Genomic DNA, 26478 nt, shown 5'->3' on the forward strand with positions numbered 1-26478 from the left:
TTGTTTTCCTTTTTCCAAGTTAATGTAGTTTTTCTTTGTTTCTTAAGTTATGAAATCCAGTGTAGAAAATGGAATTCTCTAGCAAATGAACACGATTCCAAATCCTTCTTGCTCCCTGTTTCCAGCTCTTTCTAATACTACAATTAAGGCTAGTGCATTTAACTCAGTAATAAAATTATCAAATTATAATCCTAACGAAATAACTATTCTTAAAAAGGATTTCTACTTCATAATCCTTCAAAAATATCTCTCAAAAATCAGTCATTATTGAAGTCCAAGCAAAATTAGAAACTGACCCTAATAAAGATCTTCAAACAAAACAATTATTTATCTGAAAGATTTTATTTATTAAAAGCAATAATAGCCTTAAAAAATAACCAAGCCATAATAGTTACAAAAGCAGATAAGGATGCGATAGTAATTAGTAATAATCATGCCAGGTGGTGTGTACTTCTGGATGGACCAATGTATTGTTAGCTAAGTCATTGTTTTAAGGTTGATTTAATGATATTTTGATAATTACTGATTGTAGTATTTGTGTGTATGACTGTGGTTGAGTATGTTTATTTATTTTTGATATATTTATACTGTTTATGATAGATAAACTGTGTTATTCATGGTGCTAATATCACCAAGAACAATGGCAGCCAAGATTTTTTTTTTTTTTTTCTCTGCAATAATATGGTGACAAAAATATAAAAGATTTTATAAAAGGCACCACATATTTCCTAAAAAATGTTCACATATCCCTTGGGGTAATCATACAACACTTTGGAAAACAATTTTAGATAATAGTTACCAAAGTTATAATAAAAATATTCTAAAAGTTGTGGGACATTTGTACCAGAATAGGTGGTGCTATGCAGATACACTATGACTTACAAACACATCTTGATATGTGATATGTGACAAAATTATGAAGCAGATGGCTGTGAATTTTTCTAAAAATATTATTACAATTTTAATTATAGTTTTTTATTCAGATGAAACATAAGTTTTATCTGAATTTGGAAATGGGGGGGGGGGTATCATAAATTTCAGGAGCTGAAAATAAACAATTTCTTTAAGAAATGCATAAAGTCAAAACTCTTTAAGCCCTCAGTGATGCAATCATATCATTAAATTTTTAAACAAATATTTATGGAAAGTTTTTCCACTTGGTTACAATGTATATTATACTTGATAAAAAAATTATAATTCTTGTCAAGTATAGCTTACGTTAAGTTAAGGGGATAATAAATCCCTCATTATTTTAAAGCTGGTTACGAAACTCGGAGATTGAAATCTATCAAAATCTAAGAGTTTCATGCCGGAGAAGTATCGGTGAGTCCAAGCATAAGTCATCACTTGGGTAGTACAACACTATGGCAACTCGTGTCAAAGGTGGAGCAAGCTCCGTCGCTATCCTTAATATTTTCTCATAATGTAAAACGCAGCTCCTAGGAGATGTATTACTGTTTTACATTGTGAGGAGAGGTCACTACCCAGACTGGTTTCGACCTTTATTGAGGTCTCATCAGTGAGTAGGTAGACCTGGAATACCAAGGTTTAAGTGAACCGAACTTACATATACCCCTACTAACGAATTGCCAGACCAGTGTACCCATACATTATTATTACTACGATAAAGAGCCAAGAGGCTATTTTTCCGGCAGTGTAAAATTAAATTAAGGGGATAATAAATCCCTCATTATTTTAAAGGCGGTTACAAAACTCGGAGATCGAAATCCAAGAGTTTCATGCCGAAGAACTATCGGCAAATCCAAGCGTAAGTCATCACTTTACGCCGCCGGAAAAATAGCCTCTTGGTTCTTTATCATAGTAATAATAATATATGTGTACACCGGTCTGGCAATTCATTAGTAGGGGTATATGTAAATTTGGTTCACTTAAACCTTGGTATTCCAGGTCTACCTACTCACTGATGAGACCTCAATAAAGGTCGAAACCGGTCTGGGTAGTGACCTCTCCTCATAATGTAAAACAGTAATACATCTCATAGGAGCTGCGTTTTACATTATGAGAAAATATTAAGGATAGTGATGGAGCTTGCTCCACCTTTGACATGTTGCCATAGTGTTGTACTACCCAAGTGATGACTTACTCTTGGACTCTTAGATTATGATAGATTTTGATCTCCGAGTTTTGTAACCGGCTTTAAAATAATGAGGGATTATTATCCCCTTAACTTAATTTTACACCGCTGGAAAAATAGCCTCTTGGCTCTTTAATATAGTTTACATTGTAACCAAGCAGAAAAACTTTCCACAAATATCTCTCATCCTGCCTATTTAATAGTAAGGTGATATGCCCTTACTATTCATTTAACCTTGGTATCTTCTTGAGTCTTGCTTCCACTAATGAGTCCTCAATAAAGGTTGAAACCAGTATAGGCAGTGACCCTTCCCATGATGTTTTTGCATTATGGGATACTAAGTCACTTCGTATGAAATCAGCAGTCTCTACATATAAGTAGACTAGTCATGAAATTACTTTGTGCTTATGCTTACACTTGAATATAGGTTAAACAAGAATATTTCTTCTTAAGTATAATAAAAATTGTACTGCTATAAGATCCACATCTCAAGGGAGTTTCACTTCTAGCTTTGTAAAGCAACAGTGAGACACTTGTTGCAACACATAAGTAAGTTCTGTTCTAAATACTTAACCATATCTTATATTTTGATCATATGGTATCATCATATCACTGGAATGGTTAGCTATCCACTCCTCTCCAATGAACAGGCTGTATGTTTGAATGCTGTCGGCACAGAAGTTTGTGACGTTGTTAGGTGATTAATTTTATTTCCCAGCGTGAAACCATATTCTCATGTATTAGAGACCTGAAGTAGCTTGAAGAACATCCCATGTTCTAGAGTTAGGTTTCCAGATTATTTTAAAAAATAATTAATAAAAATAAATAAATAAAAGTAAACAAAATAGGGGGACAAAATCTTAGACCACCAGGTAAACTTGTTATTTAGTTAAAAAGCTCTGAGGACTTGTACTACATTTCTTTAGAAGTATAACACATCCACACAAAGGGAAGAGTTGAGTTGAATGTTTCTAATTTTGATATCGGGGTTATTGCCAGCTACCTTCACTTTGTTATCCCTGATTTCACATTAAACTTATGGTACTTTCTTCAATTCTTAACTTTAAAATTTAGTTATACATTGTGACAAATTCCCGGAATAACTTCATACTATCATTTGCATGGTGAGTTGGGCAGAACCATGTAACTGTGCATGCTGAACATGCCTTTGCTGTTGCATCAAAACAATCAAGCCAGTAATGCACAAGCTGTGATAGTTTGTCTGTTTGTGATCATTGCTTTAGGTGGAATAAAATGTTGAATGGAATTTAGAACAGTGCATTAATATCAAGTTTTGTGCAGAGTTAGGTAAAAGTGCAAATAAAACTTTAAATGTGTTAAGGAAGGTTTATGGTGATGATACCATGAAAATGTCTGTTTTCATGGTATCATTATGAAATATCATAAGGTTTTGAAAGAGAGAGACAGGAAGATGTCAAAAGAACTGAATGAACAAAAACTAATTGAACATACAAAAAGGTGAAAGGAGTTCAGCAATTAGTTCTGTCCTCCAAATAATGGCAGAAGAATTAAATTTAGGCAGAGAAACATTCAGGATTTTCATACATGACTTTGGAATGAGAAGAAAAATATCTGCAAAGATTGATGAATTTGAGTGAAGATCAAAAGCAGTTATGGTTTGATGTTTTTTCTGTTTTTAATAGTTATTACTGGTGATGAAACTTGGTGTTTTCAGTACAACCCTGAAAACCAGCACCAAATTCGGTAGAAAACATCTTCAAGATCAAAAAAAGACACAAATGTCATGATCACAGATCAAGACAGTGCTTGTTTGTTTGTTTGTTTTATAATCATAAGGGTATAGTTCACTTGGAATTTACTAAGTAAGGACAAACAGCGAACTGTCATTGTTATTGAGAAGTGCTAACAAGGTTACGTGAATCTTCCTAAGAAGTGTTTTTTAATAATGTCACATTTACACCATATAACTAATGTCCCTCTGTATATTTTGCTGGTCCATGTGCACCTAAAACGCATTTTGTGCACAAGTTTCCAGTCTCAATGTATGCTGTAGCCGGTGCTCATAATAGCAAACATCACAAACTCTTAATTTGATATGCTTAAAATTGGTGACAACATCTTTTTTTAAAAGATCTGTATGCTGCATGCTAAATATGTCTTTAAGTATGATCTAATTACTCCTTCAGCAACTTAATGATGCATATACATGCAGGGACGTGCCAGTAGTGTCCAGTCCCTATATCCAGTGGTGTCCGGTGCCTGTGTGCATTGCACACATTGCCCATATGGCCGGCGCGCCCCTGTATATATGTAGTTTATAAACAAATTACAATAAGTTCTAGAATAGGTTATTCTAAAATAATCATAATTCAAAATTATGAATATTTTTAGAAATTGTTTATATTAGTATATTATTAATTTTGGTTTTGTAACACGTATATTGGCACTTGCGATGTGCCCATTATTGATATTATTATTGTCAAAATGAAATGTAAACCATGTGGAATTGATATACTTACCTAGATTTTGATAGTTGCATTACTTTCAATTTTTTTAATTGTAATTTAAAATTATTAAGTGTTGTGTTTTGTAAGACATTCTTGTTACGCTAATGGAAACAACGTGTCAGCAACTATACATACAGTGACCATACATCCTTTATTTAAGAGGACAGTTCTTTATTCTACTGCTGAAAAAAAAAAAAATCTAAAGGACAGCCTTTAGATTTTTTTTTTTTCTAAAATGGCCATTTTTTCCTTTATTTTGTGAATTGAAACAGTAAATTAGATCTAATGCACCACTGAACAAGTATTTTCATTAGTGAACAATATGTGGACCAACGGGAAAAAACAACGAAAGCATCCATTTATACCAAATGCAACTTTGACATGAATTGTATACAGTTTTATGAATTTTTAAAACACAAACCTGATTTATTAAAAAAAAAAAAAAAAATTCATTCTTGTGAAAAGTGTCAAAATTAAATTTTTTAAGTAATAATATGATTGTTTAAAATGCTATGTATATGCTTATATTTTATAATAAATGTTATGAAGCTTTTTAGTTTTAGTGAAACAAATAAAAGCAACCTGCTTTTTTTTATTATAAAACAATTTCTGCTTTGTCCTTTATTTTCTCCAAAAAAATATGGTCACTGTAACTATACGTAACTTCACGCTTGCCATTTTACGTGGAGTGTGCATGCTCGCTGAGGAGTTTGATGGGCGATTGACAGCTGACAGGGATAACTTTCGGTATCAGGGTAAAAAGGAAAACAACAGAAAGTGTTCGGTATCGGAGTAATGAAAAAAATAAGAGAGAGCTAATGGAAGTTTAAGAACGCAGACCGGAGAAATTTGGTTCTTATAAGTTTATAAGTTTTATGTGACAGTTTGAAGAATATTAATAGAAGATTTCGAAAAGGAATCGTAGAACTGTGAGTCTTTAAAGTGGAGGAGTTGAGACTGTCAAGAAGTATTTAGTAAACAAAAGAAGATATTGCAGTCAATGTTCTGATTGAATGTTTAAGGAAATGCTGATTGGAAAGTTTCATCTGTCTTAAGCTGAACTCTAAAAAAGCGACGGAATCAGCGCAACTTAGATGTGTTGTTTATAAAGTAATAGAAGAAACTTTTTTCTCCAATGCTAAAATTAGTAAATTGTGCATCCTGTCTCACTGAAGTATGACTATACCTCGGTGAGACAGGAGGAATAATATTGTGTGCTATATAAGGGAAGAAAAAAAAGGATCCTATGGAAAAGAAGAAGAATATTTTATATTTCGGGGAAGGGCCCCTAACAAAGAAACTTACTATGAATATTTTGTTAATTGTAAAAACAAGGTGTTTAGTCTGGTAAACATGATCAAGTATATGTGAAACAATCCAGTAAGAGAATGGGTGATTTTAATTTTTTGGATAAGAAAATCTCTGAAGTGCAGGATTATTTTAGGAGGCCTTGGATCCAGTTAATTTTGTAGTTATGTAATTTAATTTGAAGTGTATATATATTGTTTTAGTTTTATTAAATGTATATATTTTTTGTATTAGGTCTTGAGTCAGTGATTTTCTGGATTCTAAAAGAAACAGTTAAAAGTCTTTGCACCAATCGGAATTGAACCCTTGTGTAATAATAACACTCAGACTATAAAAAAATCTTTATAGAGACAATTCTCTAAACACTACAACCTCTAATGCATTACTTATATTAATTTTGCTCATTTTCGTCTAGCTGTAACCTGTAAAATTGCAAGCACTAAATTAATTTGCATAAATCCACATAGCTACAAAATTCCATCACTCGCATGAGTTGAAGCGATGATACTGTCTAGGCAGTAGACACTCTAAACAAATATGCCTCTACAGTTTGGTGATGTCAGTATCAGTTCACCCACAATTTTCAGGCTGAAAATAACTAAAAGAAGAAATTACTAAATAAAATAAGTGATAACTTTTGGTTTTGTAACACGGAACCAGAGCTTAAAATTATTGTCATTATATCCTTTATCATATAATTTGTTTTTATAGTATGTTCAGAAATTATTGACTGTAAATTAGAAATTCTGAAAGCAAATGTTTTGTGCGCTTCCTCTTTGAGCAGTGCACATGCACACAGCTTAGAGGGAACTTTGCATGTATCATCATCATCATCAAATTCCTGCCATGTACCCTCAACGGGTGTACAGGATATGATAGTACTACATGAAAAAAATTACATCATTACTAACTTCCTATTTACAATTTTCATCCAAATCGGTCTGTTACTTGTCAAGACTCCACCATTATCAGAACTTATATTTCTATCATCTAAGGCACTTTGCACCGTATCAATCCACCTATATCTTGATCTTCCTCTGAGTCGTTTTCCTGCCAACCTGGCACAGAACACTTGTTTTGCTAATCTTTTCTCGTTCATTCTGTTCAAGTGACCATACCACCTGAGATTTGCTCTGCTAACGCATTCCTGGATGCTGACAATGTCAAGTTCTTTCCTAATATCCTCGTTTTTAATATGATATTGCCATTGATGCCATCTGTTCACGCCTATAATCTTTCTCAGGACTCTCATCTCTGCGGTCTCTAGTCTTTGGTCAAGTGTTTTACTTCTGACCCGGCTCTCGGATCCATAAGTTAAAACTGGTTTGAACATTGTCTTGTATATAGCTAATTTAGTGTTCCGACTAATTTCTCTCTTATTCCATATGAATTTATTCATTTGACTTCCCACCATACCAGCTTTGCTGATTCTGTTGTCTATTTCTATATTTAATTTACCATCTTCAGTAAAAATCATGCCTAAGTAGCTGAAATGTTTTACTTGTTCCACAGGTTCTCCATTCACAACACAGTTGACATTTTCAATGATTCTGCCTATTTTCATTGTCTTTGTCTTTTTATTGCTGACCTTCATACCATATCCATTACAACAGCTATTCAATTTAGTCAGAGAATCTTGCAGACTTGTAGCGGATTTATTTAGAAATATAACATCATCCGCATAAAGCAAAGAGCTGACATTAACATCTCCAATTTTGATATCATGTTTAATACCACTTTCCTTCATAATGTGATCCATATAAATAATGAATAACAGAGGGGATAATGTACATCCTTGTCGTACACCAGATTTAACATTAAACCATCTATCTTCCTGTACTTCCTTCAATTCTAACTGCTGACTTACAACTCAAATAAAGACTAAGTATTGCTTGATATAATGCCCCATTGACACCATATAACTGCAGCGTATTGAATAGCTTCTCTCTTGGCACCTTGTCATATGCCTTTTCCAAATCAACAAAACTTAAATACAGATCTTTGTTATATTCCCATGCTTTCTCAGCTATTTGTCGTAAAGTGACGATCTGATCCTGACAGCCTCTATTTGGCCTGAATCCAGCTTGTTCTTCACCAAGCTTTTCTTCCACATATGTAATTGTAATGTTTTGAGTATTTTTTTAATGGCTGCTTATCACATAATTTTTCCCAAAAGTTAATGCATAAAGTTTGAAGTTAAACTCTGTATACAGTTCACCAACAGCTGGTCATGTTCTTACATGTTTAGAGGAAAGTGTAGGAATGATGGGGCTTCAGTTCAGTGGCACATCACCCATGAAAGTACCTTTTAAGAAGACATAATAGAAACACAGGCATCTATGAGAAAGTGATTGGAGGAGTTTGTCAGAAAGAGTCATCTCTTAAGTGCCTGTTCTGGACATCAAGTATTCCTTGGGTGCACCATTCCAATGAGAACAGTATTCAAAGTTTGACTGAATTGGGGATTTATAAAATTTTAGGAATTGTGCAGGACACGGTGAGAAGTATGTTATGGATGAAATAGGACATAGAGTTTTTTGTTGGAGAGTCTATCATATTTAAATTAAAAGTCATGTGGTGTGAAGTAAGATCTTTCTTACAAGAAATAAGAAAGATTGTATTTTTACAACATTGAAATTCATTAGATTATCTTCACTTCATTGGAGAATGGATAGGAAATCAGTATTTCAGATGTTGGTTACTGAAAATCTTGAGAATCTAGTAATTTGAGCTCTTCGAGGTTTATCAAATGAAGAATGGATTTGTGTACCATCATCAGGATAACTGTGGATAGAATGTGAGGTTAATAAGAGATGATTATTAATTTAGAGAAGAAAGAACATAGGCAGTAGAACAGTCTTGGAATACTCAGCATTGATAGAGAAATGAAATGAGAGGAAGCAATTCACCAGTTCATGAATTGAATGACCAGAGTGGATTTGGTACTTCAGACTCATGTACTAGAAATGTCAAGAGTAACTACATAAGTTTCTTGAAACCTTTCCCTGTTCAGAAATAAGATTAGCTAGGAGATGTGTTTGGAACAAGAGTGACTGAACCCATATTGGTGGATGCTAATTAATATTATTTAAAGTTTGATGCCTGCATCCCAATAATATTAGGGTGCAAGCATGGTTATCCTGTTTTTTAATGAAAGGTTGAATAAAGACTTTGTATGCTGTTGTATACATGTCAGATGAGGTGAAGCTGCTATCATACCTTATAGATATCAGAAATGGAATCATAGGAGGACTAAAGCTACTGGGCATGACTCTTAAAATTATTTTCACTATTTCAGAAGACTTGACTGTCAGTTGAGCAGGAGACAAGTTTTTTGCGGCCCTTTCAAAATATGATTTGAATTGTTGATGAATTTTTTTTAAAGATGCTGTAGGCAGTAGTGTAGTGTATGATTATCAGTGTGTTTAGGTATATGTGCGCTGACTGATTTGTAGATGAAGAGTATAAATTTCTCTCCTTAGAGAAATGTTCAGATATCAATGCATTTTAGTTTTGTAATGTTATGTGCTTTCATATAAGACCATTACCACTGCAACTCAAAATCATTATTTATTATGTGTGTTATTCATTTATAACTGTTTTTATTCTTTCATTGGTGCACACGTACACTTCTGTGAAGTCTGACAAATTATTAAGTTTTAATAATGGAAAACCGCGAACAGACATATAAATACAAAATTAATAACGTTAAAAACTCACATACAAAGATTATTTAATAGTATAATTTTCGCCTGTGTGTCACAGGCATCTTCAGTACATTTTAAGCTCAAATTAAACAATAACTGATAATTCCAAAAAGCACCACCTAAGTAGCTAGTGTAAAATAACTAAAAAGGTCAATAAATTTCCAAACAAGAAAAAAAAAAAAAAAAAAATATATATATATACACACACACACACACAATAAAAAGTTAGTACTTTATAATTCAGCTAATCTTTCCTATCTCCCATAAAGGGGATAGACATAAACCATCAGATCTGTTTAAGTTAGGCGAGTGAAGTAAAGTTTCTTTATAAAGCTCCATGAGGAACCGACTTTTGTGAAAGACTCTTGTCTTTTTCCAGTGAACTCTATGTCTAGTGATGATGGCATGTTCTGCAAGTCCAGACTGTTCAGGTTCAAGGTATTGAATATAAGACTGGTATTCTTCTAGCCGAATAGAGGCAGATCTTCCCTGTTTGTCTGATCTATTACAGAAAGAACTGCAGTATATTACTTCTTCCTTTCTATCTAATGGATATAAGAATTCCTTCACCAAAACAGTTTTGAGTAGTTTTAATATATCTTCCTCTTCAAATACAGAAGAAATAACGTGCATTCCTATCCCTTATGTGCAAGGCATTAAGTGAACGTATAGCAAAAGTTTTAAAACCACTGAATATTTTTGTTGCCTTTCGACCGTTCAGAAAAATCTCCACCTTTCTCACTTCTCCTAAGGACAAGCTTCCACATCTTAATTATCCAGGTGTTTACCAGATTCCTTGCTCTTGTGGATTATCTTATTTCGGACAAACAGGAAGATCTGTCTCTATTCGGCTAGAAGAACACCAGTCTTATATTTGATACCTTGAACCTGAACAGTTTGGACTTGCAGAACATGCCATCATCACTAGACATAGAGTTCATTGGAAAAAGACGAGTCCTTCACAAAAGTCGGTTCCTCGTGGAACAGCTTTATAAAGAAACATGTGAAACTTTACTTCACTCAACTAACTTAAACAGATCTGATGGTTTACATCTATCCCATTTGTGGGAGATAGTACTTTACAAATCAGCTAATGTTTCCTAACTTTTTATTGTATTGATTTTTTTTTTTTTTTTTTTTTTTGTTAGGAAATTTAATGACCTTTTTAGTTATCTTAGAATAGCTACTTAGGTGGTGCTTTTTGGAATTGTCAGTTATTGTTTAATTTGAGCTTAAAATGTACTGAAGATGCCTGTGACACACAGGCGAAAATTATACTATTAAATAATCTTTTTTTTACGTGAGTTTTTCCGTTATTAATTTTGTATTGACAAATTATTCACATGCACACTAACATGTAATATATTCATTAACCACCATACTGACTATGATGTGTTTATACATCTGATTCTTATTAGCCTCTGCATTGTAATGTGTAATGCAGTTGGAAGGATCATGTACTATGTGCCCAATCAGTATGGAAAACCTGGATTGTATTCCAGCTGAAGTGTAAGGAACCATTATTAAGGATTGACCAAGACTCGTTCAGGCAGCAGGATTTTCCTATTCCTGGAAACTCAGGTTTTTATCCTGTATAAAAGAGACAAACTGGTCCCAAAAAAATATTTTAGAGACATATAGTATTGGTCTTATTGTTTTATACTTAAATGTAATTCAATGTAATTTCATCGTGTAATGTAATTCTCCTTTTATAATTTCATAACATATTCCTGAAGATGTCATTCAGTATGGACAAAATGTTGAATTGTTGTAGTTAAGTTTTTCTTTAGTTGTATAGTTTCATTCTTAATATGATTAGAAATAGATAAAAGCTGATCTAAATAATGTTCAGTGACCACAAATTTCAAAGTAAGCACAGTTTTTTTATTAGCATAATTTATACTTATCCTTCTGGAAAAGGATTTCTTTCTCTTGAAATGATTTTAAATACTCATTTACTTATGATATTAAATAAAAATTTATATTATTATTATTAAAATCAGTTTTACTTATTAGGCTGGTCAAGGTATTGCATCAGAAAAAGAAACTTTTGGAAAAGGAAAAATATAGCCTTTCCAAAGAGAAGAAAAGTCATGTTAAGCAGTTTGGAACTGAGAATGATTCTAGATATTCACGTAAGGATCATCATGAAATGCACAAGGTAACAGTCAGACCTTAAGAAGTGATCTTTCCTTTTGTTTTCAAGCAGTTAATTAAAAACATTGCATGCATTTTTAATGCAGTTTTCACATTTTTTAAAAGAATATGAAATTATGCACTGTATTTAATCTTATAAGTAGGATTTTTCTTTCATATCTCATAGTATGAGATATGAAATAATATAGCTCAAATATCATCTGCATGAAATTTGATCTTATTCCCAAATGAGAAAATTAAGTGGAAAGTAACATGATATCTACACTTTTTATGTGGCTGACAGTAGATTGTTATCTTCAAAAAACTGCAAGAAAACAAACTTTTTTATGAGATGCCCATCTATCTACATGAATATATACAGTAAATTCTAATTTGTTCAAACTGAAGAAAATGAAAATTATCCACTTTCAATTAAAAAAATTTAAATTATATGTGTATTTCCATTAATTTACACATTGCTACTTAATTATCCATTTCTCTATAAAACTGGAAAAATCTAACTGAAAAATTCCCAAAACTCTAGTATGGATGAAAAGTTCATATGAATATACTCTCAGACTTGTGTTTTGTTTAGGTAGAAAATCTTTTATATCTACAAAAAAAAAAAAAAAAATCATGTATAGGATGTGATAAGTACTACATGAAAAATTTACATTATTACTAATACTTCCTATCTACAATTTTCCTCTATATCAGTCTGTTACCTGTCAAGACTCCAATATTATCAGGTCTTATATTTCTGTCTTCTAAGGCAATTTTTACTGTATCAATCCACCTATATCTTGGTCTTCCTCTGGGTCTTTTTCCTGCCGACCTGGCTGAGAACACTTGTTTTGCTAATCTTTCCTCTCCCATTCTGTTTAAGTGACCATACCACCTGAGATTGGCTCTACTAATGCATTCCTGGATGCTGACAATGTCAAGTTCTTTCCTAATATCCTCGTTTCTAATATGATATTGCCATTGATGCCATCTGTTCATGTCCCTAATCTTTCTAAGGACTCTCATATCTGTGGTCTCTAGTCTTTGGTCAAGTGTTTTACTTCTGACCCACCTCTCAGATCCATAAATTAAAATTAGTTTGAACACTGTCTTGTATACAGCTAATTTAGTGTTTTGGCTAATTTCTCTCTTATTCCATATAAATTTATTCACTTGACTTCCTAACATACCAGCTTTGTTGATTCTGTTGTCTATTTCCATATTTAATTTACCATCTTAATTAAAAATCGTGCCTAAGTAGCTAAAATGTTTTACATGTTCTATAGGTTCTCCATTCACAATGCAGTTGATATTTTCATTGTCTTTGTCTTTTTAATGCTGACCTTCATACCATAATCTATTACAACAGTTATTCAATTTAGTCAGAGAATCTTGCAGACTTATTTAGAAGTATAACATCATCTGCATAAAGCAAAGAACTGAGATTAGCATCTCCAATTTTGATATCAGGTTTAATACCACTTTCTTTCATAATGTGATCCATATAGATAATGAATAACAGAGGGGATAATGTACATCCTTGTCTGACACCAGATTTGACATTAAACCACCTTCCTGTACTAACTTGAATTCTAACTGCTGAATTACAACTCAAATAAAGACTAAGTATTGCTTGATATAAGGCCCCATTAACCACACTACCTGCCAGCACGTATATGTACGTCCACATTTCCATGGATGCAAAGTGCATATTAAAATTGTAATACCATTGATATTACGTTGAAATTTATGATGGATACAAAGCTTTTGAGGATGCGTATTTGATCTTTAATGGCCAGTAAGGTGGTTAACACCATATAACTGTAGCTTTTTGAATAGCTTCTCTCTTTGCACCTTGTCATATGCCTTTTCCAGATCTACAAAACCCATGATTTCTCAACTATCTGTCATAAGGTGAAAATCTGATCCTGATAGCCTCTATTTGTCCTGAATCCAGCTTGTTCTTCACCAAGCTTCTCTTCCAAAATCCTTCTGAACTGTTTCTCAAGTATACTTGTATATATCTTACCAGGAACACTCAATAATGAAATACCTCTGTAATTCTCATATTCAGTTTTATTTCCCTTTTTATATATGGGTACTATAAGACCTCTACTCCCATCATCTGGAATTCGTCCCTCTGTCTCCAGGCCTTCTGAACTATGCAGTGCAGCCACTGTAACACTTTATACCTCCATACTTGAGCATTTCTGGTTGAATATCATCTACTCCTTTCCACATGTATTCCTGACTGCATGCTTGCATGCCTGGTCAGTGTTTTTTTTACCAATGTGCTGTCATCATTGCTTGTTTCATTTAGCAATTTTTTGAAGTAATTACTCCATACTTCAAGAATATGTAGTTTTCATGTCACCTTTATCATCTCTAATTCCTTAATCTTTCCTGCATTTCTGAGCTTTTTCAACAGCCTCCAGAATATCTTGCCACCTTCCTGATATTTATTTTCTATGTTCTTACCAAAGTCCTCCCATAGCTTTTGCTTAGCCAGTTTTACAGTGTTTAGCTTTCTTACATTTGTCTCTGTCTTCTCTAAGAGCACAAGCTGACTTATTTGGCAGGAACTTTTGATATGCTTTCTTCTTTTCTTTCACTGCCTCTTTAACTTCCTGTGTCCACCATGGAGTTCTGATTTTTCTGTCCTTGCAGACAACCTCACCATATGCCATTCTTGCCGAATCAACCAGTGTTTTCTTCAGGGCTTGCCACTGAATCTCCAAGGTTTGGTTCCTGTTCTCAAACTCTTTCATTTTTTCATGATTAATATTTGTGTATTTTAGTCTACAGTTCACATCTGAGAGCTGCTCAACTTTATTCACTTTAAAACTTTCTTACATGTTCTTCTTTTGAATATGAAATTCAATTTTATCCTGCTCAAGACTAAATGGTGATCATTTCCAATTTCAAATTTTATCCTGCTCAAGACTAAATGGTAATCACTTCCAATTTCAAATCCTCTGTATACTCTGGTGTCTTGCACTAGAGAGAAACACATCACTATCAACAATAATATAGTCAATGGGACTTTTCTTATTCCTTGCCTCTTCTCTCCATGTGAATTTGTGCACATTTTTGTTGGAACATTGTGTTAGTAATAACCTGTCCATGTTCTGAGCAGAAATCCAACAGGTATTTGCCATTATTATTAGCTTTGCTCCTTTCTCCAAATTTTTCCAAAATATGTTTGTATGTCTGACAATCATTTCCTACTCTGCTCTTTAGATCCTCAACAAGGACCAACCTTTCCTTTTTCATTGTATCAGTTGCTTTCTCTAAAGCCTCAAAAAATTCCTCCACTTAGTAGAACCTTCTCTGGGACCATAGGTACAAATAAGTCTCATTGTCCAGTTCCCCATTCTCATATTTGTCCACATCACTCTACTTGAGACTGCCTGCCATTCAAGAAGATTAGCCTCATATTTAAAAAAAAATCATGTCTGTTTAATTGACAATTGCTACAGCCTTTCCAGAAATTATCATAGACACTGATACCAAATGTACCCTAACAACACATGACTTGTGAGCATCATCTTCAGGCAGAGATCAGTGACTGCAGGTATGCATTTGTGATTTATAATTTCATTCTAAGCTTAAAGTTAACATGTCTTATACCAAAGGATGTCACAAATTCAATTGCCCTTTACTCAGTGCATCTGCTGTCACTACTGTTACACTTACCTGAAACTTTTATCTCCTTGATGTGCAAAAAACAGCTTTTCTGTAATTGTGAGTAAATTGTATAATATCTCAAAGAATGATATTTGCACAGTAGTTTTTCAAGCAAACTGGAACATAGCAGTAATAAGCTTCTTATTATTATCAAGGATTAAACGTTTTCTGTTCCAGCTTCACTGGTCTTTCCATCCTGCAGCTGGTCTTCCTCTCTCTCTCTCTCTCTCTGTTCGAATTCATAGGTCACTGGTTCAAATCCGACTTCGGACATGGATGTTTGTGATTGTCTTACCTTGTGTACTGCTATAATCTTTGATATGACACAGTATGACCTTTGCTGTCCTTGTACCATTAAAATCATAAATCATCATCATCATCTCTTTATTTGGTGTATATTTATCCACTTCTTTTAGTAGTCAATATCTTTCTATACTCTATATAAATGCAATTTCCATTTCTTCCTGTATTCGTTGATCTTTTCATGTATGTTACAAATGCTCAGTTTTCTTCTGTCTTTATTTTTTATATGGCCTAATTTTGTGCATCCTTTAATTGTTCTTAAAAATCTCATTTTTGTGGTGTATATTTTATTGTGATCTTTTTTTTTTTTTTTTAACAGTTCATATTTCTGAACTATATAACAGAGTGGGAGTAACCATTACTTTGTAAAATTTAAACTGTTTTTCTGGTCTTATTTTTTGATTCAGTACATTAAGCTCAAATTAAACAATAACTGACAATTCCAAAAAGCACCACCTAAGTAGCTGGTGTAAGATAACTAAAAAGGTCAATAAAATTCCTAAAATAAAAATCAATACAATAAAAAGTTAGGAAAGATTAGCTAATTTGTAAAGTACTATCTCCCATAAAGGGGATAGACGTAAGCCGTCGGATCTGTTTAAGTTAAGAGAATGAAGTAGAGTTTCACATGTTTCTTTATAAAGCGTTCCATGAGAAACTGACTTTTGTGAAGCACTCTTGTCTTTCTCCAAAGAACTCTGTGTCTAGTGAAGATGGTATGTTCTGCAAGTCCAGACTTTTCAGGTTTAAAGTATTCAATATAAGATTGGTGTTCTTCTAGCCGAATAGAGGCAGATCTTCCCGTTTGTCCGAAATAAGATAATCCACAAGAGCACGGAATCTGGTAGACACCTGAATGATTAAGATGTGGAAGCTTGTCCTTAGGAGAAGTGAGAAAGGTGGAGATTTTTCTAAATTTTCGAAAGGCAACATAAATATTCAGTGGTTTTAAAACTTTTGCTGTACGTTCACTGATGCCTTGTACATAAGGGATAGTAATGCGCGTTATTTCTTCTGTGTTTGAAGAGTAAGACATATTAAAACTACTCAAAGTCTTTTAATGAAGCAATTCTTATAATCATTAGATAGAAAGGAAGAAGTTATATATTGTAGTTCTTTCTGTAAAAGATTGTCTGAAGAACAAAAGAAGTGGGCCCAATGAACCAGTGTTATAATAGTTCCTGCCTTTTGACTGGGATGGTGATGAGATTCCGCATGGATATAATGGCCTGTATGAGTCTTCTTTCTATAAACTGAGAAATGTAAGTTACCATCTGGTTGGTGAAGAATTAGAAGATCTAAAAAGGCTAACTGCTTATTTGATTCTACTTCTAGGGTAAACTTGATCCTAGGATGAAAAATGTTTAACTTAGTGAGAAATTGTTGAAGTTCATCCAAAGAGCCATTCCATACAGCAAAAATGTCATTGACATATCTGAACCAATGAGTAGGTCTGGGAGAAATGTTGTCAAAGATATGTTGTTCAAAATGTTCCATAAAGAAATTGGAAATAGCAGGAGAAAGAGGATTACCCATTGCTGTTCCTTCAATTTGTTGATACAACTTATTTTTAAAGGAAAAATAACCAAAATTTATTACAAAATCAAATACGTTTACAATGTCTTAATCCTCCAGGTGTCTACCAGATTCTGTGCTCTTTTGGATTATCTTATTTCCGACAAATGGGAAGATCTGTCTCTATTCGGCTAGAAGAACACCAATCTTATATTGAATTCTTTAAACCTGAAAAGTCTGGACTTGCAGAACATACCATCTTCACTAGACACAGAGTTCATTGGAGAAAGACAAGAGTTCTTCACAAAAGTCAGTTTCTCATGGAATGCCTTTATAAAGAAACATGTGAAACTCTATGTCATTCTCCTAACTTATACAGATCCGACGGCTTACGTCTATCCCCTTTATGGGAGTAGTACTTTACAAATCAGCTAATCTTTCCTAACTTTTTATTGTATTGATTTTTTTTTTTTTTTTTTTTTTTTTTAGGAAATCTATTGACCTTTTTAGTTATCTTACACCAGCTACTTAGGTGGTGCTTTTTGGAATTGTAAGTTATTGTTTAATTTGAGCTTAATGTACTGAAGATGTCTGTGACACACAGGCGAAAATTATACTATTAAATAATCTTTGTATGTGAGTTTTTTCCATTATTAATTTTGTATCGATAGTCTACTCAAGGTATACCTCTTAAAACTTAACCTAAGGAATTGATCTTATCTTTAGACATATGATTAAAAACATGGGAAAATTAGCCAAAAACGGTCTTCTGAAGATTTAACACTTCCTGGAATGCAGGTAAAGCTACCAAAAATCTAGAAAACATCAGTCATTATACTCTTACTAAAACTTAACGAAAACCCTAGTGACTGTAAATGCTACAGACCAGTAGCTTTGACTAGCACTCTCTGTAAACTAAGCGGAAGAATAATACATACCAACTTATGAATTGGCTCTTAGAAAACAACAAGATCAACTTCTACAAAACTGCATACAGGTGTCAGCACAGTACAGAAGATCAATTATTTTATCTTTGCCAATCAGTCATAGATGGCTTTCAAGAAAAACCACCAAAGAAGACGACAGCAATATTCTTGGATCCCACAGCTGCCTATGATTGTGTCTGGAGACAAAAATTAATAAAAATTGCATACGATACAGGAATAAGGAGGAAATGCATTAATTTGGATTTCAGATTTCATGAAAGGAAGAAAAATTAAAGTAAAAGTTAATGGAATTTATTCCAACATGCATCGAAGTTGGGCTGGAGTCCCACAATGTTCTGTTTTAAGCCCACACCTATTTCTCATCTATATGAACAATATCTGTCCTCACATAATAAATGACACAAAAATAGCATGCTATGCAGATGATATAGCAATCTAGCACACAAGCAGTAATCTTCAACAATCTGAAAAAGTCCTAAATAATTCAATAAAAGGCTTAGAAAAATGGGCAAAGGAACTTAAAGTACAGAAAAAACAAAACTGAGCTTCTCCACTAATAGAAAAAATAGATACAATTACAACCTCCAAATCAAAATATATAATACCAAATAGAAAAAATCAGAGTCTACAAAATACTTAGGCCTAACCCTAGATACTGAACTGATTTACAACTAATATTACAAATATATCCAGTAAAGCTGTTAAAAAACTTAATACCATCAAAAGGCTTTGTGGAACAAAGTGGGTGCAAAACTGAAGACATTGAAAACTACATATACGGCACTCATACGACCTACTATGGAATATGGCTCATCAATCTGAGCTCCAGCTTCTACTAGCTCAAAAGAAAAACTTGACAGAGTACAATCAAGAAAAGCAAAAATTATCATAGGCGCAGTCTCATCCACAAATAATCTAACTAAAAGCTCAACAAGAGTGTGGGCTTAATATACCAGAAGACAGAAGAAAACTCTCCACAGTTAAATTCACTAACAGAATCAGGAGCCACCAACAGGATCACATCTCGTTCAGGACTTTCGATGCCTGGACAAGAAAAATCTAGAGTAAAGAGATCATCTATGTTACAATATGATCATGAAATTAGAAAACAGTTTGACTTAGAGTGCCTATCCATTGAAATAATCAAAAAGCCATTCTTTTCCACTATTCTACCAAAAAACACAATGATAAACTTAAATCTCCTGAAACCTTCTTCAAAAAAAGGATTCATAGCAAGAAAATAAATGAAAAAGACTTGACACTATACATCACTTAAATAATCCAAACCATGACATTGCCTACACTGATGGATCATCTGATGAAGCACTCAACCAAGGAGGTTCAGGGGTTTTTCTAATTTTTGATTGGAAATCAAAAATGCAAATCAAAACCACATTTGGCAAAATAGCTTCCAACTTCACTTGTGAATTAACAACCATACAAACAGCTCTCAAATCCAGTAATAAACATTACAGAAGGAATGACCATCTACAGCAACTCAAAATCTGCACTTGAGGCATTAAAAAATGGAAAAACAAATCTCACACAGGAAATTCATGAACTACTAACAACCTTAAATTTGAAAAATAAGAACTGCACACTGCAATGGATACCAACCCATTTAAATATTGAAGGCAGTGAAAGAGCAGACAGACTAGCCAAAGAAGCAAGCTACTTACCTCAAAAATTACACCCACTATCACTAACTGATGCTAACGCTGTTCACCAAAATAAGATTGGTAAAACAAACTATCAAGAAGAAGAAGAATGAAATCAGTGAAATTAATGAAAATAGAATAATAACCACAGTCACCACCAGACTAAGGACGGAACATTTTAAAGGCATGAAAATTCAGCCAGATAGTAGTAGGAGCTATGAAACATATAACACCTGTCCATATTTATTTTTGTCCAGCAATTACTGCTGCTCTACAGAAAATTGACAATAACCCTAGAGAAATGCTCTAGTCCATCAAAGTTCAACAGATTGCCAAAGCAGTTCTACAGATCCACGGTCTTATCTAGAAGCTCTTCAATGGACTCGACAACAACAATTAAACTGTGTCAACTATTCTATTATTTTATCTTCTATGACTATTTTTGATCTAATATGATCTCGACCTTTAAATATCATGACATCTGATTTCTTTTGCAAAATTGGATTGTTGGCTTATTTTCTTTAATTCAGAAACTGTTTTTTCAAGGTCATCTTCATTGTCTTGTAATATAATGTTCTCTTCTGTATACAGCATTATGTTGATAACAGTTCTGGTTAATTGGATATATTGTTTTATTATTGTTTTCCATATTTTAATAATTTGATATCAATACACACACACGCTATATTGACAAAAGTATTTGGACACCTTGTTGTGGTAAAAAATTTTTAAAAAAAAGTGTTTTAATTACATTTCTAGTACTGAAATGGGATTACCTGAATGATAGCAACTGCCCTTCAAAGCATGCTTTCGACCAATATCTTATACATTACAATACAACAGGAACATTCTTCTATTTTCTTCATGCAAAAGCTAGCCCCATTTCTCATGATGCTGCGGTCGTGAGTGAATTCGGTGTTATAATTCATCCCAAAGATGTTCAGCAGGGTTGAGGTCTGGACTCTGAGCCGGCCAGTCCAACACTTCAACGTTGTTTTGTGGAAACCAGTCTCGTACACACAGTGCAGTATGGCATGGAGCATTGTCATGCTGAAACACGTGAGCATCACTGCTGAAATACTTCCACAGCATTAGAAGCTTGAAGCCCAGTTAGCCATCAGGTGTCATTGTTTTGGGCATGTCCACCAATTGACCAAGCCCCATCCAACTGAAACACCCCAATACTATTACCAAGTGTCCACCAAACTTGACAGTTGGAATGATGCAGTCCTGAGGAACTATTTCCCAGATAATTTCCAGATCCAAACAAGACCATCAGAGTGAAACATTTGGAAGCATGATTCATTAATCATCTGTGGTCTAGGAACAGTGTGAAGGACACCAGTCCAGGCATCATTTGGCATTGAAGGGGGGGGGGGGAATGATGTGTAGCTTGTTGTCATCAGCTCTGCTGTGGTAACAAGGCCTACAACTCTCTGTGGACAGCTCTAGTGCTGACATATGTCCCTGCTCCATTTTACAGGTTGATTGCAAGGTCCACCATTGATGACATGCAGGATGCTCAAACATTCTGAGACAGAGTTTGTCAATCTTGGTCACAAAGTGTCGATAGCCACCCAGGGTGTTTTTCTGCTGTGATAGCACTATCGACTTTCCATCTACAAATGACATAAGTAACGGTGGATTTTGGTATACTTGAGATGGATAGGAATGTCATGGACAGAAAGACCACTGGGGTGACACACAACTACCATCCCACATTAGAAGTCTGTCATTTCAGCTGAACATGCTACCTTGACATCGCGTGCAGTGTAAAACATGCAGGCAACACACCCGCCTTTTTATTACAGACTTACGCAGCCATTTTCTGAATATTTGCATGTGGTAAGATCCAAAATTTGCATGGCACATAAGGTGTCCAAATACTTTTCTCATATGCATACACTCTGTTGACAAAAGTATTTGGGCACCTTATGTGCCATGCAAATTTTGGATCTTACCACATATATATATATATTATATGCATATACTGTTCACAAAAGTATTCGGACACCTTATCTGTCATGCAAATTTTGGATCTTACCACATATATATATATTATATGCATATACTGTTCACAAAAGTATTTGGACACCTTATGTGCCATGCAAATTTTGGATCTTACCACATGCAAATATTCAGAGAATGGCTGCGTAAGTCTGGTAGAGAGAGAGAGAGGGTTATCTAGCTGTACAGGTTAGCATGCAGTGTGAAAATTATGAAAACTATAGCTATAATAGCACATCACAAGGTTGGAATGCAGCCACCTGTTATTTTCGACATGCTAAAAACACTCAGGATCATTAGGATGTTTGTGTATCAGGCTATTAACCATTATAATGATACAGAAGACGTATCCAACTGCCAAAGAACAGATCAAGCACACTGCTTTAGGATGCAACAACTTGTGAAGGCTGTGAAGTCATGCCTCCACCATAATCCTGTGAGAAAACAGAAAGTGATGTTGGAGAGATGAAAGTTTCACACAGAATGATGTCATATGTACTAACTGATGACCTGGGGATGATATCGATCATCGTTCTACTGGACACTTCCGAACAACACAACTTATGCAGCATAGGGTGATAAAATCAAAGGCACTTCTCTGACAGTACACAAACAACAGGCATAGAGATATCCTCTTCACAGATGAGATTTTCACTATTGAAGAGTCCTTTAATCACCTAAACTATATACCAGATGGGTATATGCCTGGAATGGTTACACAGCATGTGCCATAAATTAATAAGATGCCAAGAAATTATATTTTTGGTTTAATCCTTTATCCAAGTTTGCATGTGAAGTAACTTCATGACTGGCAACTCTTATATAGAGGCTATACATTTGGTATAGCGTATACTAAGGCAAGTAATGACTTCACATCACTTGCCTTAGTATACCATAATGCAAAACAATGATGTCACAGAAAGGGCCACTACTGAGACCGGTTTTAACCTTTATTGAGGTGAAAAAGTAAAGGGTTGCTCGTTATAGGCCTAGAGTAATTAGTATAGGGGTGCAAGAGAGCCTGATAGTATTAGGAGAAAGAAAAGACAAATAGATAGCATGAGAGATAGAGAAAAGCCTCAGCTCTTTTATATCTTCAATATAGCCAAAGGCTTTTAATTCTCATATAGATGATAACCAAAAGACCAATGGAAACTAAAGCACAAAGATTACTGATACCCGGGTTGTTAGCCCCATCTGGGTTAACTGCCTTGAGTTGGCCTCCTCTGTCTAGGATTGCTCTCCAGTCATCCCTGCAATTGACTATAAGACCACGTTGAATTAAAAGGATGGAACTATTTAAAAAACCTATCATAGCAAGAATAGACAGAATTCCCCCCCCCCCTGGTGAATATTGCATAATGTGGGTAGTCTACTCCATCTAGTCATAAATTTCATATCCTAGAATACTTCTTTCTAAATACAAAAATCGCCTGACTGAACAATAACATTTCCACAATACAATATTATAAAGCATTTGGATGTCATATTGCTGGTTTTCAAATCCATGTTTCTTTCTTACTTTCCATAAATGGTATTTTAATTCATTAATTATAAAGATGATCAAAATTCTCTTCCCATTGTTGACAGGTGGTGGGTATTGCAAAAAAATTCCTGTTCCGTTGTAAGTAATGGAATTCCCAACACATGACATAATCTACTCCAAATACGCAGGGCAAGAGGGCAGCTGTAGAATGCATGTTCTACTGTTTCCAATCGGTAACAGATGTCACAGATTGGACCTCCAATATTCAAGTACCTCCATTTGATGGTATTGGCTTGAAGGCGGCCATATGCAATTCTCCAAGCAAGATCCCTCCTGTTAGGGTATCCTTGGAACCTCAACAAGTTACGAAACAAAGTATTGTTGTCAGTACTAAACTGTGGAACTTTTTGGCAAAAGAGATTAAAGATTTCTTTATACCAAATTTTACTTTTTTTAATGGAAAGAATATCAATTCCAGAGTGTTTTAACAGTCTTAGAGTTAAGCATAGAGTGTTGTAGTGACAATCTCAACTTTTGGAACTTTATAATCATTAACTCCAAACAAGGGAAGATGAAAACCCAGGTAGTACAGGAGAAGGTTTTCACATGTGCAATTAGTTTGTAATATTTTATGTATTTTTGAAGCTGTAGTGCTTAAATAGCAGAATTTTAAAACTAGACGTCCAAATCCTCCATGTTTCTTTGATAGTTGAAGAAATTCCTTTTAACTTCTTGGTATCGGCTGGACCAAAAAAATTGCACAGGTTTACTATATAATTGCTTTTCTTCAGCTTCTGTGATGTCTGTAATATTTATTATATACAACTGAGCAGGAAAGATTATGGTCTTGAGTACTATAGCTTTAGAAGAAAAGGAGAGTGGCCCTATTTTCCAGTCTTCTAACATTTCAAAGTTCTTGGACTGGTAATATTGGGTAAGTGGAGAAGGGAATTCCAAGTATAATGAGGGGTTCTTCCTTATGGGTTAGTCCAAAAGGAATGCTTCTAAGATCCCACTTTCCAAAAACTTTTAATTTTGTCTTGTCTGCATTAATAGTTAACAATCCACTGCTTTTGCAAAATTTTTCAAAATACCAAAATATATATATATATATGGAATCATTATCCTTCAAAGTTCCCACTACATCATTGGCATATGCTAATACCTTATTTTCCTTTATAGTTGAAGGAACTGTTATTCCTTGCACAGCATGTACATAGGCTGTTCAATAAGTAATAAGACTATATTTATACAGAAAACAGATTACCTTTAATCATCATCATTTACATGGTCTTTTTCGAAGTCACTACCGTGAGACACGATGCATTTGTCCCAACGTTGCGTCCACTTCTTAAGCACATGTGAAAGTCCGTTTTTTGAGAGTTCTTTCAAAACCGCCTCCGCAGCTTTTACACATGCTTTGTTGCTTTCGAAATGGCGGCCTTTTAGTGATTTCTTGAGCTGAGGAAACAGCCAGAAATCGCACGGTGCGAGATTAGGACTGTATGGAGGGTGTGGTAGGATATCTGTGTTGTTCTTCTGCAAAATGCCCAGCACACAACCACCAATATGTGGCCTTGCATTATCGTGGTGCAATAAGAAGCCATTCTTCAGCAGTGGACGCTTCCTTTTCACGTGCTTGATGATAATCGCTGCTGTGTTGATCATTGTCTCTGTGATAGACATTGAAGGTCTTCCCTCACGTTCAAGATCTTCCACATTTTGCCTTCCTTCCTTAAAAGTTTTATGCCAGCGAAAAACACTTGCCCTCGACATTGCTTCATCGTGGAAAGCTTCGTGTATCATGTTAAAAGTGTCCAATGCCGATTTTTGCAAATGCACACAAAATTTAATCGCATAACGCTGTTCCAAGGACGCTTCCATTTCGAAGACTGGTCGCGCCTCGTAGGCGTGCCGAAACAAGCATGCATTTAGTCACGTGACACTCTGGCACATCAGCCCGTATACGCCATCTATCAACTTCTTTTGTTAATACAGACAGCAACATTTCTTTATTCCACAGAAATTAATATTGTGATGAGTGGTTTCACCACAGTAAAATTAGTCTTATTACTTATTGAACAGCCCATGTATATTGTCGACTTCCTGTAAGAAAGGTTCAAGAACCAATGCAAAGCAGTGGACTAAGAGGACAACCTTGCTTGACTCCTTTTCAAATTTTTACCGGGTCTGATAGGAACCCATTAACTAGGAGGCAGGTGGTTGAATTGGCATAGACTCCTTTGATAACAATTATATAAGCAGCTTTACTACACCAATTTGGTGGAGGATGTGGAGCAGAAAAGGATGCCCAGCATTATCAAATGTTTGAGTAAGGTCTACTGATAGCACTGCCATCGACTACTTTTTTGTGTTAACTAAGCGGATTAGATCACATAGCAGAAATAGATTAAATTCTGCTGCTTGACCTGGTACTCCATACACCTTTGTGCTTTTAATTATGATAATGCAGAAAAATATTTTGGTCAGTAGAGAAATTGGTCTCCAGTTGCTGATTAAGGTGTGATCTCTATTAGGTTTTGGAATGAGGACAGTATGGCTTACTACAATTTCACTTGGTATGTGTCCTGATGAGAGTAAAGAATTAAATAGTGTAACTAGAAAGGAAAGAATAAAATCCCAGGCCTGACGGTGAAAGTTCTATCCCTAGACCATCAGGTCCTGGGGATTTTCTTGTCTGGCATTCTTTATAGGCTGTAGTAACTTCAGATCCTGTAATGGGTCTGTCAAGCCCATCTTGGATATGAACAAGAAAGTCATTAATGTTCCAAAAGTTATAATTTCCAACAGTATTATTGTCTTCATATGGATTTTTATAGTGTTTTTGAGTCAAGGATGACTTGAGTGGTGGACATGTCTTCTCCATCAACGCAGATTTGAGTGGTTTTCAATACACTTCCAGTCTCCAACTGTCACGATGTAGTGGGCACTGTATAAATATAGCTCCAATTCCTGGAAGAATTTTTGTCTAACTGTTCCATTGGATGGAGCATAAGCATTTATAAACCTTATTACACATCCACAGTATTTCCAGTCTATTGTCAAGATTCTCCCTTCTGCATCCCTTTTGGATATTACAGAATGACCCAAGGAGGGGAGCAAAAATAAGAATTCCT

The 26478-nt window shown here is 34.5% G+C and overlaps 1 protein-coding gene across 5 annotated transcripts in view; it reads left to right on the forward strand.

Annotated features, from left to right (window-relative positions):
• Srrm234 (Serine-arginine repetitive matrix 2/3/4) overlaps positions 1-26478 on the forward strand; it is a 615875-nt gene that overhangs the window by 358872 nt on the left and 230525 nt on the right. For all 5 annotated transcript variants that reach the window (XM_090391694.1, XM_090391696.1, XM_090391697.1 and 2 more), the window contains one exon: positions 11616-11760. In XM_090391694.1, coding sequence (XP_090247820.1) covers positions 11616-11760 — 145 coding nt within the window. The remainder of the gene's footprint in view (positions 1-11615; positions 11761-26478) is intronic.

The sequence above is a fragment of the Typopeltis vanoorti genome, chromosome 4 (genome assembly GCF_054136105.1).
Source record: "Typopeltis vanoorti isolate ZY-2024b chromosome 4, IOZ_Tvanoo_1.0, whole genome shotgun sequence".
Classification (NCBI taxonomy): Eukaryota; Metazoa; Arthropoda; class Arachnida; order Uropygi; family Thelyphonidae; genus Typopeltis; species Typopeltis vanoorti.